Source organism: Agelaius tricolor, unplaced genomic scaffold (assembly GCF_023055355.1).
Source record: "Agelaius tricolor isolate 1412-34295 unplaced genomic scaffold, bAgeTri1.0.p SCAF_11, whole genome shotgun sequence".
Classification (NCBI taxonomy): Eukaryota; Metazoa; Chordata; class Aves; order Passeriformes; family Icteridae; genus Agelaius; species Agelaius tricolor.
Window position 1 is genome coordinate 21,987,692 of NW_027269271.1, and position 18,752 is coordinate 22,006,443.

Here is an 18,752-nt window from a genome sequence, read left to right on the forward strand (position 1 = left end):
GACTGCTCCACTTGGGAAGCATCAGCAGTCAGTCATGGCAGTGAGTTTGAACATACTGATTGATACTCAGCATCAAAGGATGCCCTATGGAAATTACTCTGACTGTGGTTTTTCACCTTCTCTAACTTGTAAGAGGATCTTTATAGTTTCAAGAGAAATGTTTTATGTTCTGCACTTTCTAGTTTGCTTCCATATCCACCCTCCACTCTTCCTGGGGGATTCAATCCTCTTACATCCTGCAAAAGAGCCTGAGATGGAAAACGACACCAAATAAAATTAGATAAATACATTTCACTAAATCTCTTGTTCTGAGTCTCTGAGCATGGTTAATTTGTGCCAGTGATTTAACTTCAGTTCTCATGAGGAGGAACATCCTGCCTGTTTCCATGTGCCTCTGGCAGCCTAGCAGCTGTGCAGTGTGCCATCTTATGGTCTATGTCTGCTCTTTATGGCAGCATGAGGTGTTTGGGAGTTCTATTTCTTTTTGACACTGCTCCCAATTTTACCATGGTAGCAGCTGGGAAATGCTCATTTCAGAGCACATGGGCAGGGGCTTGTTAGTCATTGAAGTGAAGTGTGTGGAAATGTTCTTCCAATGGAAAAAGGAGTAATTCTTCAGAAGGGGTCACACATGCAGATTCAACAGCTTGCCTGAACAGCATGTTCCCTTGTTTTTGTTGCTGAGGGAGGTAGATGGTGTGTGATGACTTTGGTTTTGCTATTTCAAAATGCCAGAGAGGATGACTGGGCTCCAGGTAGGTCCCTGATGGGCACCAGTCAGCAGCAGGAAACAGCTGGAACGTTTGTGGCACATCACCCACAGTGCAGCCTCTCTGCAAACGCGTCAGTGCTGCATGTGAGACAAGGAATGTTGTTTTCATTGTAGTCACACTGTCTTCCTCCTACATGGCATACATTCTGTAAATGCTTTCTGGAGACTGAAACTGAGGCAATGCTGAGAAAGAACAGCAGACTGATGGGAGCTCAGCTAGAAGGAGCCATCTGCTTCTGTTTGCAGAGCTTTGCATCCCGAGAGGTGATATCCAGCCTGTTGAAAGGAAAAAGAAGGCTGAAGTTATTGTTCAGGGATGCCCATAAAAGCCTCATTCACTCTTAAGTTTTCATAAAAATCTGCCACATTTTCTTGGGATGCTACAAAATGTTCAGTCATGGAAAGCTAGGAAGATGCTTTAAGTACATTGTTATTCTAAAATGACCTATGATTTTCAAATTAAAATGTTAACAAAATCTTATGGATGGTATATTAAAACCATTTTCTGCTTCAGAATCTGATAGAAAATGCAGGGCCAAAAATGTGTATAGGACCATCTCCTTCCACTTCAAACTCCCTTGTTGCTGTTGTATGGTTATGGTGGCAATAATTTTGTAAAATTTAGTTTAAATAAGGCATTTTTCTTGATAAAGATTCTCCACTTAGTTACATTGTGCTTTTTGCTTTGTAATCATATACATATATAGGTAGTTGGTTTCACTAAATTCTAAATTAGCTCTACAAGTGTTTAACTGAGAAAAAAATGCTTGGGTGATTGCAACAAGATATTGACATGATCATTGGTCAGAAAACAAATGCAGCAATGTTCATAATAGAAACATGTGTATTGTATTTTCTTTTGATTTGCTTTCTCCTCTATTTAAAAATTTAAGTTTTTTTCTGGTGGTTTTAATGCTGTTTCAGGCTTTACAAGCTTATAATTTATTAGAAGTATGTGAGTGTCTTCTGAAAGCAAGAGTAACTACTCAGTGGTGTGCCACCTTACTTTAGCAGTAATTTTCAAATATTTCCTTTTTTTCCCCTGATGTTGCATATGGGATTTAAAATTATTAATTGAAAGGGCATCCTTTGTTACCTGCAAGAATAGCCAGTAGTGCAAAGGAAGATAAATTTATTTATTGGGTTCTCTACCAGTACTATATTTAGGAGTCTTCCCTGGGAAAAAAAAATAAAATTATTCAAGAGACAAAAGTAGATGAAATTTAGAGTAGAGTCACAAATATTTTCTTAAGAAATATCATATATGAGGAGTGAATTTGAGAACAGGCTGTGATATTTGTTTAGTATTTGAACAGAATCTGTCAGTCTGTTTGTTCAGGCACACGCAGTGATGAGTTACTAAGAAGTGCTGGTGCCTCTCCCCAGCCTCTTTTGTCTTGAACTTTTCTCTTGTCTTCTTAATGCCCATTCTGAGCCTCTGCTACAAATCAAAGGAACAAGAAGCATGCAGAGAAACCAGAGAGGCTTTCTAAAATGTTTCTGTTCAGACACCATACTAAAATAAATTCCTAAAATACTAAAATAAACACACTATAATACAATACACTAAATACACTAAAATAAATAAATGGCAGTAATGTCAGGAGTTACTCTGCTGTGTAAGATGTAAAAGTCAGTGGGTGAGATCTAGGAGAGCTGTCTTTCTGTCAGGCAAGCCTAGCTCCTCATGAGCACTGATCCAGGCAGAGGCACTCACTGTCTCCAACAGCATCCCAACAGGATGCCAGGCAACTTCATGTCCTAGAAAATTTAGATGAAAAGTATTACTTACAGAGCTTTCAACATTTGAGAAAGAAGTACATCCAAACATTTTGAACCCTGCCATGAAATCACTTCTGAATCAAGAGCACTTCAGTGTGCTAGTTCAGTTTTCAGACTGTGTGAAACAGCCTTTTCCAGAATGAGCTGGTACTTTGGCATAAAGAGCTACAGCTCATGGGGAGCTCACTCTGCTGGTTTAGTCTCCCAGATTTGTAGTGGCCAGTTTTAGGAATGCAAGTTTGAAAATTTTGCCTTTATTCTAAATTCTTTTTGTTTTGAAATGAGAGGGGGAAGTAAGGAGGTACACATGTATATTCCTTAATTTTTTTTTCTATTTCTTTGAATCCATTTTTTTAAATCTGAAAATAACAAAGAGGGTACACCATAAGGTTAATAACTAAATTGCCATCAGATTATAGTTTAAATCAAAAATTTTAAAATCAAAGGAGTTACATTGTAATTTAGTAGTAAAGAGATAGGTAATTACAGCTGGGAAATTGAAACGCAGGCTATTTTAAAATTTACTTTCCACAGCTGTAAGTTATCCAGGTTGCTCTCTGACTTCCAGTGGGGGCACCTGTCACTGCTGGGACCTTTGCCCTGCTCCCATCTGTAATGGCACACAGAGGGAGCTGTTTACAGGCTGCACTGTGAATTAAATGTTTCTGCTATTACACTGCAAGTTCAGTTTCACCTTCTGGCAGAAAAATGGCTATTGCTGAGGTGCCTATTTATTAATTTATTATTTTTAGAGTGTGCAGAGTATGTAACATCCTGCCCTGGTTATCAAAGCTGAGTTTCATCAGCACATCATGCCTGTGATCCTTGGCTGGTCTGAGAGCACCATGGCATTCATTGTTTATGAGACTGGTGGTACACAGGATGCTTTAAATATGGTCATAATTTTGAAATTTGTGTGTGCTGGAAGGCATCTAATTCTGTAGCATGCATATTATCTTTAGCTGCTTGCTTTAATATTCAGCAAATAATTTGAATATCCTGCACAGAAGACCACAGAAACTTAGCTTTTGTGTTTATTTATTAATTTTTATGGCTCTCAGAAGCAGGTTTTACAGCATGGTTCTGATGTGAATTTTGGGGCTCATGACCTATCTGAAGAATGTCATTCATGCTTGTAGGGAGAGCTGAGACTGTCATTGCCTGTAAGGTCTGGTTTCATATTTTGAAGGTAGTGGATTTACAAATGCTTTGGCTCCATCCTTCTTCCTGTGTCCGGAAGATGTGAAGGTTCCTGCCTGAATTATTGGCATTGGTGTTGCTGTGTTGATTTACCTAATGGGCAATCATTCTGTGTAACAGCCTCCCTTGAGACAGGTATTTCAGGTTCAGTAGTAGCCAACTCTAACCCTGGAGCAACAGGGGAATCTACCTTTGCTGCAGAATAAATGGTGTTTCGATCAGCCTTGGTGAACGAGGCCATTGCACTCAGGCTTCTCTTATTAAAATACCTCCATCTACAGCAGATGCAGCAGTGCTGGGAAATATTAGGGAAAGTAGAAATTCCCCTTCTCCCTGTTGTTGTTTTAAAAGCTTCACCCAGACTTGAATTGAGTAGAAAAACTAATTGCTTTTCATTTTAAAACTAGAAGCAAATCACAGGGGATCTAATTAAAATTCCAGTGTCTGAAAGGAAATATGCCATATACATCTGAAAAACTAGTTGCTTAAAAATTAGTAGTATCTCTGTACCACACAGTGCAGGCTCAGAAGAGTTTGAACTCCCACATACTTAATTTCAAAATTTAAAAACTGTCATTACACAATTTGCTCAGTTATTCCGAAATTCCATTTTGATCATAGCCCAGAAAGTTCAAAGATTGATGAAGATATAAAAAGGCAATGACAGTTCATTGCTGTTTATAACAACATTGGGCAATGAGGTTTTTGATCAAAACTATCATCTTGACACAGTAGTGCTCATTGCCAGTATAGTTTGAAAAATGAGAAGGCAAAGACCAAGGTTTCCAGCAAAGCTGGCAGCCTTCCTTGCTTGGTTAAATCATCTGCATCACCATGGAAAGGCCTCACTCCTGCAGCATCCTAAAATGCTCCCTCAGCTTTCTGCTACCAAGTGATTGGTGACCCTGACCCTATGTGCTGCTGCCAGGGCATGAATTGTCATGCATGACTCAGTTCTTCACTTGGACTTCCTCAATCCCCTTGGAAGCTTGCAGTGCCTCCTAGACTGGGACTGTCAGACCTCTCCATCTTCTTGTGGTCCAAAAGCAGCAAAGTGGTTCTGGTTTTCCACTGTGACCATAAGAATTAAAATGAGTACAAGCTTAATAAATGAAACGCCAGAAATTATTTAGCTATTGGTTTCTGATCACTCTCTCCCCTCTGCACTTGGGATGTACTGGGAATGGGTTAAACAGTATCCAGTTTTGGATGAAGACTTGAATTGTTTTGTATCAACTGTGAACTCATTGTTAGTCTTAACTAATAATATGAAAGAAAACAAAGGCAAAGGAAAACAAACCTGTTGCTCAAACTCTTTGTTTTTAATTTAGTTTGCTCTTGATGAAGCAGATTGTGGAGCGGTCTGGAATTCACTTACCTCTTCAGTTCTCTCATCACCCCATGACACATGTTCCCTCAGCCTGGGGCTGGTTTAATCTCAACCAGCTGCTATTCTTCCCCTTGCAGACTTGCAGACCAGATGGAGTTTGCTGGCCTGTGCTGCACTGTGGCCATCCTCATACCCCAGGAGGTGCCAGCCTGGTCCCCTCTCCTCCTCCTCCTCCCTCCCTGCCCTGGCACTCGTGCCAGGTGTGCACACCTGGCCCACAGAAGTTGTGCAGAGATGCTGCTGCAGACTTTAGTGCCCCTTTTGTGAGGCTGAAGTGGGAGGCAACATTGCCTTCAGCTGAGCACCGTGCTTATATTCTGCTCCTGCTCAGTGGAACAGCAAAGGTGTGTGGATAACTTGGATTGAAATTAATGTGACTTAATTACAAGCTTAATTGTAAGCTTCAGTAGGTTGCTGGATGGGACTCTAACCTCAGGATCACTGCTGCCCTGTGGGGCAAGCTGGGCAACTTGAGCTTCTGAAACAGACAAGTCCTTTGCAGATGGCTCATACTTTGCAGGTGGCTTTTAAAATAAAACCATTTTATATGGGATCTAAATTTAAAACCATTTCTGATGTACCTTGCAGTGTATTGCTTTTCCAGAATCTATTTTGTTTTCCTGGTCTTATTTTAGTGCTATATTGTTGTGTTTGCACAAAGAAATTGCTGTTGACACTTTTACTATGGATAGTTTCTCTTCTGTTCCTGCATTAATGATGGGACAGAGCAAACCACTTCATGCCCAATAGAATGCACACTCACTGATGTGAAGCTTCTAAATTCATCCATATCTTTGAAATATTTTTGTAGTTAGTTTGTAAATGATCCTGGCTTTCAGAAGGGCTTTCTGTGTGATGGTTGCTTTTTACTTTGAAATAAAATACATTGCAATAAACCACTCACCGTGATTACACACCATATGACAAAGCCCAGAGAAAAAAAGACCACACCAAAAATTAACTGTTTTTTCTTCTTGTCTGTATAGTTTCACTGGTACTTTCATTTTCATGGTAAAGTACTATTTCAGAAAAGTGGTAGTTAGTGTGACTGCTGATATGTTTTAGCCCAATCATCTTCCATATAGATAGTCCTTTTATTATGTGCAGTTTTCATGGTATATCCCTTTTTTTTTTCTCAGTGAATTTTGCATTCAACTTTAGCATACATTGGGAAGAAATGCTTTGTTACTGTTTATTTTTCCTGAAACTGGCATGTGTCGCTTCTAACTCAGGTTTTTCATTGACAAGTATTAGGAAAAACTTGTAGATAGAAATTACTGCAAAATAATAAAAGACACTCTTGTCTATGGGTGGTACATTACTTACCTGAAAGGGGGAAATGAAACATACCCTTTAAATTATTTTAAAAGGAGGAAAAATACTGGTACATGTGTGTCAGAACATTTCTTTAGCAAGCTAGTGCTCAAAACTCAAAGACTCAAAGCTCCATATTTCCAGTTATTTGTGACGTCAATGTGCCGTTCAAAGTCTTTCAGAATACTGAAAACTTACTCCATTTCTTTCAAATGTGAACAAAGTGGTTTTGAACTGTTAATTTTTGCTTTCTTAAACAGGTAGCAGCCCCTTGGACAGTCCCAGAAACTTCTCTCCAAATGCACCTGCTCATTTTTCCTTTGTTCCTGCCCGAAGGTAAGGCAAGATCTGTTCTCTTTGGACTGGCAAGCAAATAGTCTATGCATTTTATTTACTAATGGCCTATGGGTTAGAACATTTTTGATTGTGTTTTACTTTCTTTGATGTCTCCAATTTTGTTTTATTTTACTCCTTATGGCTTACATCTTGGCAGCACTGGAATGTATTAGGAAAATATAAAGTAAATGAAGCAGTTAATGCTGCCTGAGGAAGAGGCAATGTTCTCCCAGAAGAATGACATGTAGGGCATGTGATATGACACATTATTTAGTCAAAGTGACATTAAAGCCAGTCATTATTAGGGTAATTGTAACTTAGTTGTAGTCCTAGATGTTGCTCTCACTGAGGTGTATTGAAAATGTACTGATCTTCTTTGCTGTGTCTGCACAAAGGTATAAAAATACCTTAAATTAGGTGTGCACAACCCTGTGTCTTCATTCCCTGCCTTCTCACTGGTAGTGACTCCTGACTTCTGTCTGCTGTCTTGGGCATTGATGTCAAGAGAACATTACTGCTCAATGAGGAAAATAGCTGATTATTGAAATTGTGAGTCTAAGAGAACCTCTACAAGAGCAGCACTGAGAGACCCCAGAGTGGAGCTGTCATCTGTCCTGCAGCAGTGCTGGACAGGTGCTGGTCATGCCGTGTGTCAAACTGCTGGGAGGAAATCTGATCCCACAGTGGTGGATTTAGTGTAAGGAACAGGAATGAGAGAACAGAGACAGCTGGAAAAGCAGAAAAATGGTGATTTGAATGTTGAGTCCCAGCAGGTAGGCAGAAATGGATAATGATACAGAGAGTTAAATTTTGTGAGAAAGAAGGAATAGGGAAATTAGAGAGCTCCCAAGCAGTGCTTGTGCATAGGAACTGGGTTATTAGATTAAAGTGTGAGGAAGGTATTTTGGATTTATTAAACTCTGCCTTAGCTGAAAAAAACCCACTTTGTATTAAAAGGATCTGAGAATAGGAAATATGTGATCATCCTGAGAGGAAGTAAGTTTTCTGAGAAAGACAGATTTAACTTGAGGACTAGTTAGAAAAAATGATAAGTCTCAAAACTTCAGAAAAGACTAAAGGGTTAGGATTTGATGGAATAAGGTACACTCTTTATCTGAATGGTAGGAGAATCCTGGAACATTTCTCCATTGAGGTGATTTGCTAGAAGACCTGGTGTCCTTGAGTTCTGTTTGAAGCAGACTTTGGTCTTCTAGTCTTATGTAAGAAAATGCTTTTTAATAGCACATGAAATGTAAGAGACTGGATATGTATTTTCCTGTTGCCTCAGAGAGAAAATTAGTGCTTTACCTGCAGCTTAAACAATTCAAATGCACTCATTCACATTTAAAAATTTAAATGTGAAATTTAAAGCCTGATCTGGGTGTATTCAATAAGCTCTGTTGAAATCAACTGAACTTTTACCTGTTTTCAGAGTATCTGAAGTATCTCACAGGAGTTCTGGATCCTGGAAAACAGTAGAAAAGTTGCAGCAGAAACAGCAGTTATTGTCAAAACTTAACGTAATTTTTCGACATCATGTTTCAACTTGATCGTTCAATATGGCTTTCTAAAACTCTGAAGAGTGCTCTTTCACACTTTTCCACTTTTTAAATCTAATTTTTAAAGAAATCGATGAATAAAGGTTAAGCCTGTCCTTTTGAGTACAGAGGTTCATTTTATAGTATTCATGTTCCTCTCTATACTTTTCCTGCCAGGGAAAAGAACACTTAAGCGCTGCTTGTTTTAGAAACCTGTTTCTATTTTCTGCTTGCATTACAGCTGAATAGCTATGCCAGCAGTAACAACAGATACATGCTGGATTACCCCATACTGGCATCAGAATAACTTCTATATGATGGAATTAAGGAATTACAAGTATGGTGCCAGAGAAATGGATATTTCACAGTACCCTTTTCATTGGCATTGCCTGGGGTTTAAGAGATCAGGCCCTTGCCTGATTTCCTGCCTTTGCCATCACAGGAATTACCTGTTGTTGGTTTTCTGCCTTTTTTAGTGGTGTAATTTCTTCATTTATTATCCTGTTTGGACATAATTTGTGATTTCCATTCTTTCTTTATAGTTCTTTCTTGAGATGGAATAGGAAACTTGTTTGGAAAGCTTGTGTTATTGTAAAGCCACTACAATTTCCTGCAAGGTTGTCCTTAGTCTGACTTGTGATTAACCATAAATCCCTTGTTAGATACTCTTTCAATGATTGTGTCATAGCCACAACACCATGGGCAGGAATCCTTCTGTTGGAATAAGGAAATGTATGTTGATGCCTATTTCTCCTGATGTTGGAGGAATACCAGTAACAGAAGGTGAAGGGTTTTTTTTTAGACATCACATGCATCATTTACTGCTCCCTCTCTCATAATTATTGTACAATTTTTTCCACACAGCCATGGACACAGAGCAGACAGGTAACGTGTATCCCATTGCTGCTGTTTGTGTGTGTGTGTGAACTGTGCTTCTGTGCAGCTGAGCACGTGTCCCTAACAAGTTCATGCTGTAACAACCCCATTTAGGCATTCAGCTTCTAGTCTTTGTAGTAGAAATGGAAAATCTTGACACTTTGGCTTGAAACAATAAACAGGTAGCTCTCTGGTGAAGATGTTTGTTTTTCTAACTCCTTGTCTGAAATTGTTCTGCTTCTTCATGAAATAGCATTTAGCTGCCATAAAAACACCTCCATAATTAACTAATTAAAATATCATTTTAGAGGCAAAATTTGTTGTTTGCATGTCTTTGTTGGGCTAGCAAAGCATCTATAATAAATAAAAAAACCTAAAGGTATCATTCCAAGTGTCTTATCCTGAAGTAATATTGCATGTTGTCTCTCTAAAAGTATGTTTATTAACAAAACATTAAAGTACTTTGAAATGCTTTGCATAAATGTAGGAGGAATTTGCTTAAAAGGTCTTTTCCCCTTCCTTGATTTGGAAGATTTTCACTCTTGTCCCACTTCTTTCTGCTAGAGTAGAGCTGATATGTTTCTCCTGACTCTTAGCACATTGCTTGCCTGGATTGCATCAGCAGAAAACAGCCTAAGCATGAAGGGCTGTGCTGGAATTTTCTAATTGAGAAAGATCTTTTCTTTTAACTTGGTAAAAATGAAAATTCTAAAGTTATTTCAATAAACCATTTAGGTATTTCAGTTTAAAAAAAAAATCACTCTTTTCTTTTGCAAGAAATGAGTAAATTGTGCAGCAAGAAACAGTGTTTTGCTCTGGGACTGAAGATCCAAAGTGAGGTTGAATCATTGACATAAATATTTCCCCAGAGCCCCTGTATGTTACAAGAAACTCAATGAAGATTATTGAAGTTAGGTGTTCAATCCCTTACTACAGCATGCTACAACTTTGTAATGTGGATAGTTGTTGTTTTTCAGGGTTAAGAAAGGAATTCCATTTCACTTGAAATTATTTTGAGATTGTTCTTTTACATTTAATTGTCTTGCCAGAGAAATCATCACCTGTGGCTAAATGGGGTTTAGCTGTAACGTAGGCATGCAATAAAAAACTGCATTACAGACTTATTATTTTTTTAATGCATGAAGCATGAGTCTTTTAAAAACTCTATTGACATAATATTCTTTCAGTGATGTGGAACAGTGAGTTTATTTCCCTCTCATTCTAAAATAGATGACAAAGAGAGGTGTATATCAGTGCCTGAAAATAAAAGGAACTAGAGCTGGAAAAACTGTAAACAGGGGTTTTTATCTTGGTGGGCACTGAACATTTATCTGGAGATGAGGCTTCATGGGTATGGATAGTGGGATGAGAAATATTACTGAGAAGATAACAGCTGAGATTTTTATAATCACTATTTCAGACCTGTACCAAATATCTTATTTTATAATGCACTTGCATAAATGCACTGTATCTCTATGTACCAAAATGTCCCATGTCTCTCCAAAGTGAGTTAGAACTGTTCTAATTCAGCTTCATGTTATGACCGGTTACTGATAATCTGCTGCAAGAAAAAACCCAAGCAAATGGAACCTGACGTGAGGAGGAGACTTTCAGCATCAATCTCACTGTGCAACAGGACATGGTTGTCCATTTTAAGGACACAAAATGTGGGGAAATAGATCAGAGCTTGAAGAAGTGCTGTGAGTCTGAGCTGAATGTAGTTCAGTTTCCATCCTCACTGAGACTGGGTTTGTGGGAAGAAGAGCATTTCAGGGAGGGCAGCACTGATTCTTCTCAAAGCTCTTGTGTAGTTCCTCGGTTCCTCAGTTTTGACACTGGCAAAACAAGACCTTTCTGCAGTGTCTCCACAATGTTTTGGATGTTTTCCCTGAGGAACATGTTTATTTGGCTACAACAGGGAAGTAACTGCTGATGTTATAGTGACTGGAGGAGAAAGGACCCTAGGTGAGATTTCTGTGATTTACTCGTGTATTTGGAGTGAGCCCCTTGGCTCTGTTCCTGTTTACTGGGTTTAATTTTCCAGCTGTGCCAGGCAATGTGCTGGGCAGAATGCCCTCCGAGTAGGTAAACAAATTAATCTGCTTTCAGTTGATTCTTGAGCTAATGTAATTTTTTTTGTCCTCAATCTGAATCTTCATTTGGAAGACAATGAGCTGCATAAGTATGATAAGCATGAGTGTTTTTTTCAAAGAAGTTTGCAAGGAGCTGTTTGTATTTGTCTGTTTTAGGAACTCCAAGTTTTGTACAAGTACAAAGCATCTACTTAATGCAGGATTCTGGTGCCCCTTTGCTTTAGCTTTTCCGAGGTCACCTAGTTTTGCTTTTAAAACTTACTCTAATTGCTTTTCCACAAGTGTGATTGTAAATAGGATACCTGATTTATCTGAATAACTCAAGGCATTAATAAAAGTGTGAGGTTAGGAGATACAGAGGAGAAGCTTGCTTGTTTCTCTCCAGAATTAGCCACACTGTGTTCCTGACTGTGATTTCCCTCCCGTGTTTTCCCCAGAACGGACGGACGCCGCTGGTCCTTGGCCTCCCTTCCTTCATCTGGATATGGCACAAACACTCCCAGTTCAACAGTTTCAGTAAGTGACACAGACTTTTCCAAGCAGTTCAGTTTGTACAAACACACCCTAACAAATCAGCTTCTGAGTCTCTACTAAAATACTGGATCTTTCTTCATTGTTTTGCTAACATTATTTAATATACTAATTATTTTAAAAATTATTTTAATTATTGGTTCTGCTGCTTTTTTCCTCCATTTCCCAGCTCCTATCATCTTGCACTTTGCCTTCAGCATTGGTGAAATCCCAGTGCAGCACTTGGCTTAAGGGATCGTTTGAGAGGCACAAAGTCTCCAAAGTGGCAGGACTCAGAGATAGTGCACAAATACCTTCCAGCTCTCAGCTTTTTGTAACTGGGGAATGAAATTCCTGTCTGCTTTCAAGTACTTAGTCTGAAAACTTCTTCTACTAGGCTAGCAGAAAGAAAAATTGATAAGCCTCATCTGTTATTCAGCTCCAGTAATTTGAACCTCCTAATGAAGCTTTCCAGTTCTTACACCCATCATTAGAAAGTCTGGCTGCAGTTTGCTTGAGTTCTGTCAGCAATACCTACAAGCTGGCAGCACCATGTTAAGCCTTGTAACTCTGACATGCCTCCTAAAATGAATCTTACTCTTTATTTAAGTCAGCTCAGCATTGTCGTTATCCACATTAGAACGTTGCAAAGACAAACATAGGAACATTAGAACTATAAAGTACAAACTTAATGTAACATGCTTTTGTATGTGTCTTATGGTGTCTTCAACTGTGTGGTAACAAATCACTGCCTCTTTCCATAATACTGATCATTTGATTTTGTATTAATTATTTAGAGTATGCTCCTAATAATTGTAACATCTTTATTAATTAGGGCTCATTACTACACGTTATGCAAATCTTACACTGTATCATTGTTTTCCTTGTGAACTGTTCTAAGTTCATCCATAAACTTTCTACTGCCTCTCAAACACAAATTTATAAGGTTTTTTGGGGGTGAGTGTTAAATTCAATCTATATAGAAAAAGAAGAAATTGGGGTCAAAAGTTTCCTTTTAGCTCCTTTTCGTATGAATAGATATGATTAAAATTTGATTCTGCAATGTTAATCTTATCTCTATAACTTCATTTGTTCAGACACATTCTTGCAAACTCTAGTTCACACAATTTCTACTATTTGTTACCTTTTGAACTTCAAGACAGTTGCTTTCTTGTTGAGTTTGGGATGCTTTTTGTCTCCTTGGAAGACAGGTGACCTGATTTCAATGTGCATACAGATATGTGGGCAGGAGTGTACAAAAATGTACATGAAAAAGATGTCCCTGGTTTCACTGCCACACATTATTATATATTCAAACACTTAAGAGCAGTTGTTAAGAAGGGGCTCTGCTTTGGCCTTTATAGTCTTAGGTTAAATCTTTATGGGCATAATCCATGTCTAAGTCCTCTTCAAGCTATGGGAGCATGGAGCAAGTACAGTTACTTTCCATATGGATGGCATCCAAAAATAGCTTGGTCATTGATAGTCACTGTAACAACTTCCAATTTGCTTGTGATGACACTTTTGGAGGCCAAACTGTAGTTTTTAAAGAGTTTGTAGTTTGACCAGACTTAAAGTGGATGCCTGTGGAGAGAGAAAAAGTAACAACACCAAAAATCTGTTGGAAGCATCAGTTCTTGCTTTGAAATTGGGACATCAAGACCACTTTTAGAAAGTTCTCAGCTTTCTGGCATGAGAAAGCTGAGAACTTTCTAAAGTTCTATATTTGTTTCTGTACTCAGTCATCATATTTGTCTCTTTTCATGTTCTCAGAAATAGACCATTTTGATTAATGTTTTCCCATTAAAAAAACCCAAAAATTAACAAATCTGAGATAGACATGTCACATAGAAAGCATCAGTTCAAATAGTAATTTTTCAAAGTGCAAGTAACAGGGAAGTGTAATGAGAAGCATAAAGTGATAGTTGTAGTTAGACCTGAATTCAGCTTCATTCAAGAAATTGGTTGAAACATGTAATTCCAAGGCTTTTATTTTTTTTCCCTAAGTGACTAAGTTCCTCATCTCTAGACCTTTTGCTGGTTCAGTAGTAGAAAGACTTTGAAATGGGCTGTTTAGTAAGCAGTGATGCAATTGTTGGAGCTATTAAACCTGCTATTACATTTCTAAGCCAATCCTATTATCTCGGTATTTCACAGATTAGAATTAATTTGAATTGATCTGAATAACACCTCTAAAGTTGATAAGCAGTGTTATTCCTGCATAGACTTGGAAACTGAAGTAAGAGTCAGTGAAGGGGCTTGTCAAAAGGACACAATGAATTAGTGCTGCAGATAGGAACTTAACAGAAGTTTGGGTTTCCATTTCATACGATCAGTCCTCAATATTGTTTCTCTCTCAAGCAAGAAAAGGAAGCCAGCAGACCTTTGCTCTGGTGGATGTGCCAGTGGAAAGTGAAATACCAAGAAGGGCCCAGTCCATTCTGTGTCCTGCTGTTTGAGTTTTTGTATGAGAGCAAGAGCTGACCCCCATCTCTGTGATCAGAGATCATTTGCTGTACCAACCTACTGAACAACCCAAGGCATTTGCCTAGTCCTAGGGCAGGGAGGACCTGTAGATTCTGCTTTATTTTTTACTTCCAAATGAGGGATGACACTTCAATCAAAACCAAACCACATTTACCCTTTTCTTACAAATCATGAAGACCAGATGTATCATCAGACCAACTCTGAAGAAGCTGGAGAAGAGCTTTCTAGTTAAGTGAACATAAAATAATCAGTTAGATGGGCAAGTACACAATTATTTTTAAACAGTTAATCTGCTCTTCATTTTCTAGTTGCAGTTAGTTTACAATCAACAGTAATATAGATTGATTTTTTTTTTTTACTGGAGAATAGTTGGCTAATTCTGCATCCGTAATTAAGACACCAGGGGGATATTTGTATTAGTCTGCTGCAAATATTGAGTAGTGTGATGTGATTACCTGAAAATCAATACTTCAGAAGTGTTTCACTTTGCTTTCATGCTTTTTCACAGAAAGGTCATATGCCTTAATACTGCTAGAGAAGGCCTTGGCAGAGAAAGTCCATGGTCTTTATCTTCAGGGCCTTCATTAATTATTCTCTGGAATCCTAAACTTTGTGATCTGATTGCTTTTAGGGAGAGGAAGTGGAGGGAGGATTTTGCTGTGCTGGCCATGGGTTGACTAGCACTACTTCCCCAGTGATTTTGCTGTTGGGAAACATAAAGTTTTTAATAATTTTTCTAGATTATAAGTTTTGATTTTTTTTTCTTTCTAATTCAAGTAACTATGTGCTAACCTGGTTTGTTTTGAATCAGACATGTATTTGCAATACCAGAACTTGGGTATCTGTTAAACCAGGTTTTTAAATGTCTTTAGTACTTCTTTTTCTGTAAAATGCCTCTGTGCAGTGCAGTGGGAGTGGATCTGGAGCCAATTAAATTTTTGTCTAAAATAGGATCTTTAGGTTGATATGTTCTTATATTACCAGATTTTCTGTTTCTTACAATACTTGGAATAGCTACACCATTTGAACATTCTATGTGACTTGTTCATCTCAGATTTGCTGGCTGATTGGGTTTTTCCCCTCAGAAAATGTCAATCCAAATGATCTAGCCATATGGCAAGAGACAGATATGCTTTCTTTCCCATGCTAGGTGAGTTAAATCTTTGGTCACATGTGTTATATCATGTATAACTCCCTCCTACCAGTACTTCTGGTACTAGGATCTACTTCTTCCAGTCTAAGTGAGGGTTGTTGTAGCAAAAGGAAAAGTTTTTCTGTTGGAACAGTGTACATAATTAATTTCATCAGATAATAAGGAGCTGTGGAACTTAGGTCAGGGTGATGTTTTTAATAAGGCCCACTGGTGTTGTTCAGTGCTACTCTGATTATTCAGCACCTTTTTTTTTTCATTTTCCCTCTTGTTTTTAAAGAGAATTTTTAATTTGTCCTTATGTAATTTATTTTCTTCTCTAAAATGGAAAGGGGCATTGAAGAATCACACACACACAAAATACATTTCTTAGTTGACCTTCAGCTTTTTCCCCTGGAATGTCTAACTTTGATGTTATTAGTATTTTCCACAAATATTTCCACAAATATTTCTTTTACTCTCAGGTTTTATGAGGTTCACAAATTAAAACAGTTTCATGTCTATTATTATCACAGAACATGAGTCATATAAATGCATCAACTTATTTACAGAAGAATAAAATGTTTAGCTCACTGATGAGAAACTTTGTTAGTTTTAAAAGTCAGATACTTTATTTAGTATTGGTTCCCTGGTTAGAGGAGAAGCCTGATGGAGAAATAAAATCCTGATCATTTACAATAGCAATTTGCAGTGAGAGCCAATAACCAAAAAAATCTGAGGTCTACACAGCTCCATAGCATTTTGCATGCCATGAAGCTCCTGAGCTAAGAGAATATGAGGGAAAAGGAAAGAAAGTTGCTCACCACTCCAGGAACCTCCTTGTCCTTTCCTGAGTAGTGCTGGTGCTCACGTGCCTCCCTTTCTGTCTCCTGATAGTAAATTATCTGCATGATCAGATGTGCTGGTTCCAGAATCAGATGCAATGGTTCCCTAGCCCTCTCCCAAAGTTTTCCTGATCTCACCAGCTCTGTCATTGAATGTAAGGGTTGGCTTAGCCTGACAAGAGCAATAGCAAGAGGCACCTGGTCTGATAAATAGCTTTCTTTTCCGCTGGAGTGCGCAGTCTGGCAGAGTCCGTTCCTCTTCCATTCATTAGCTGACCCCTATGCATGCGTTTAGTGCATTTCTTTTCTGTATTTTTTTCTGTACTCAGTCATCATGCTCATCTCAGGAGAAGCTGCACCAGCTGCCCTTTCAGCCCACGGCAGATGAACTTCATTTCCTGACAAAGCATTTCAGTACTGAGAGCATCACTGATGAGGAAGGGCGCCATTCTCCAGCCTTGAGGCCTCGCTCTCGCAGTCTCAGGTGAGCTTTGGATTGCTTGTTGAATTTTTAAGATGTTGGACACATTTATTGCATTTCTATATGTGCTTTCAGATCTAAGAACAGTTACTAGTTACTTGTAGTTGCTTTGTTGCATATGTTTGAAACTTTTAATCAGCATTTAACTCACCTCATCTGATCACAACGGATTTTTTCTCACATTGCTGAGCTTTTGGATTGCAAAGTGGTTGGTATGCTCTGCTTTTGTATTTTCACAATAACTCTATGATCAGCAAGTGTCTCAAACTAAATGCATAGGGTGTAGATTTCCTTTAGTGAAGTTTCTTCTCAGAATTTTGCTGCAATATCATAAGGATGTGGTTATAACCACTTTTAATATCTTTTCTGGCAGCGCTTCAGAGTAGATAAAGTCAAAACCTTAAATGGAGTTGCACCCCAGCACGATTTTGTAATAGTGCTGAAAATGTTTCTGCTACATTAGTAGTTGAATAATTTTACTTTTGGTTCAGAGAATTGGTTGTTTAAAGATAACCGTCCAGGTTATTTCCTTGTAGTTGATTTCTCCATACATAAACCAGAAGCAACTAGAATTTCATCTTTCACAGAATTACAGAATGGCTGAGGTTGGAAAGAATCTCTGGAGGTCATCCTGTGCAAAACCCTATTCAAGCAGGCTGCCCAGGGTCATGTCCATATAGCTTTTGAATATCTCCAAGAACAGAGATTCCACAAACTCTCTGGGCAATTTTTCTGCAGATCTTTAACAGTTATGTGGAATCAATCCACAAACACTTTGTATCATGGCAAAAGCCTCAAGTTTTGCTATCCCTTTAGTGCTGGACCAAGTGAATGAAAGTCTAGACACACCTTGTGAAAGAAAAGGGTTTTTACAAGCAGGATGGAAGGAGGTGAAGTCTTCATTCATCTGAGGATGCTGGAGGTGGATATCACCTTTAAATTAATGGACAATATTCAACAACTCTGCCAGCTGGAATTGCTGAGTCAGTGTGCCCAGCTCAGGACTTGGGTGGGAATTTGTAAAAGTAGGAAGTGAAACAGGCCAGGATAGTAACAAAACCCACAGTGAATATCATGTCATGGCAGAGCTGACCTTCCAGGATTATTTGTAATTATTTGTATGTTCTAAACTTCAGTGCAGGCTGCATGGTAATTGCATATGGCCCTGCTAAGTGTAGTTACACAGTGATCTACAGGAGCCATAGTCCTGCCACGGATAACCCTGACCCCTGCTGAGCAGTGTAGCTGTAGTGGCACCAATTCTCTAGGGGTGAGGCAGCTCCTGCAGACACACTTGCTAAAGTAATGGTTGTCCTCTGTCATCCTGTTGTAGAAGACACTTCTGCTAATGCAAGAATGATAAACATGACCACGTAAAGAGCCCAATTTTATTTTCTTCCTTGTTAATATGGGTTATCAGGTTGCAGAGAATTTTGCCTCTGTGAGCCAATTTGAAGCAGACTGATCATGGAGTAGGTTTATAATTTGTGGTGGGATGAGATTAATTCAGTGTGTCATATAACTGATTAATCTTCTTCTCCTGAATACCTTTTCTGGCTCTCTCATGGTTTTTAGTGTGAAAATGTCCAGCCTTATTGGTATTCCAAAGCTTAGAATGAAGTAATTTAATTTTTTCAACTCACTGTGCCTCATTTGGTTTTCATTTTGCTTATTGCCAGTACTGTGATGCTGTGTGACTCTAAAGCACCCTTGCCACTACCAGGCATTCATGCTGGCCCTTGCACCTCCAAGGAAAATGGATAGGTCACTCCAACCAACTGCAGCAATGTTTGCAGGAGCAAAAACCCTCTCACAGAGGGGAGCCTGTGCTTGTAAACAAATACTGAAATACATGAAGACCAGACATTGTTCACTGCACAAAGCTTGCTTATTTATTTGCCCATACTTTAGAGTTACCTCGCTTGGTGAGAAGATATTTTCACTTACTTAAAAAATAAAAGCTGAGAACAGCTTTTGTTTTTCAACATTGAATTCAATT

At 38.5% G+C, this 18,752-nt stretch overlaps 1 protein-coding gene across 11 annotated transcripts in view; it reads left to right on the forward strand.

Moving 5' to 3' along the window:
• Positions 1-18,752, forward strand: part of MAST2 (microtubule associated serine/threonine kinase 2) — a 187,856-nt gene that overhangs the window by 122,219 nt on the left and 46,885 nt on the right. For 8 of the 11 annotated variants that reach the window (XM_071436627.1, XM_071436633.1, XM_071436631.1 and 5 more), the window contains 4 exons: positions 6,719-6,794; positions 9,197-9,217; positions 11,739-11,817; positions 16,602-16,756. In XM_071436627.1, the coding sequence (XP_071292728.1) occupies positions 6,719-6,794; positions 9,197-9,217; positions 11,739-11,817; positions 16,602-16,756 (331 nt within the window). The remainder of the gene's footprint in view (positions 1-6,718; positions 6,795-9,196; positions 9,218-11,738; positions 11,818-16,601; positions 16,757-18,752) is intronic. The other 3 variants (XM_071436630.1, XM_071436634.1, XM_071436628.1) reach the window with 2 other exon arrangements.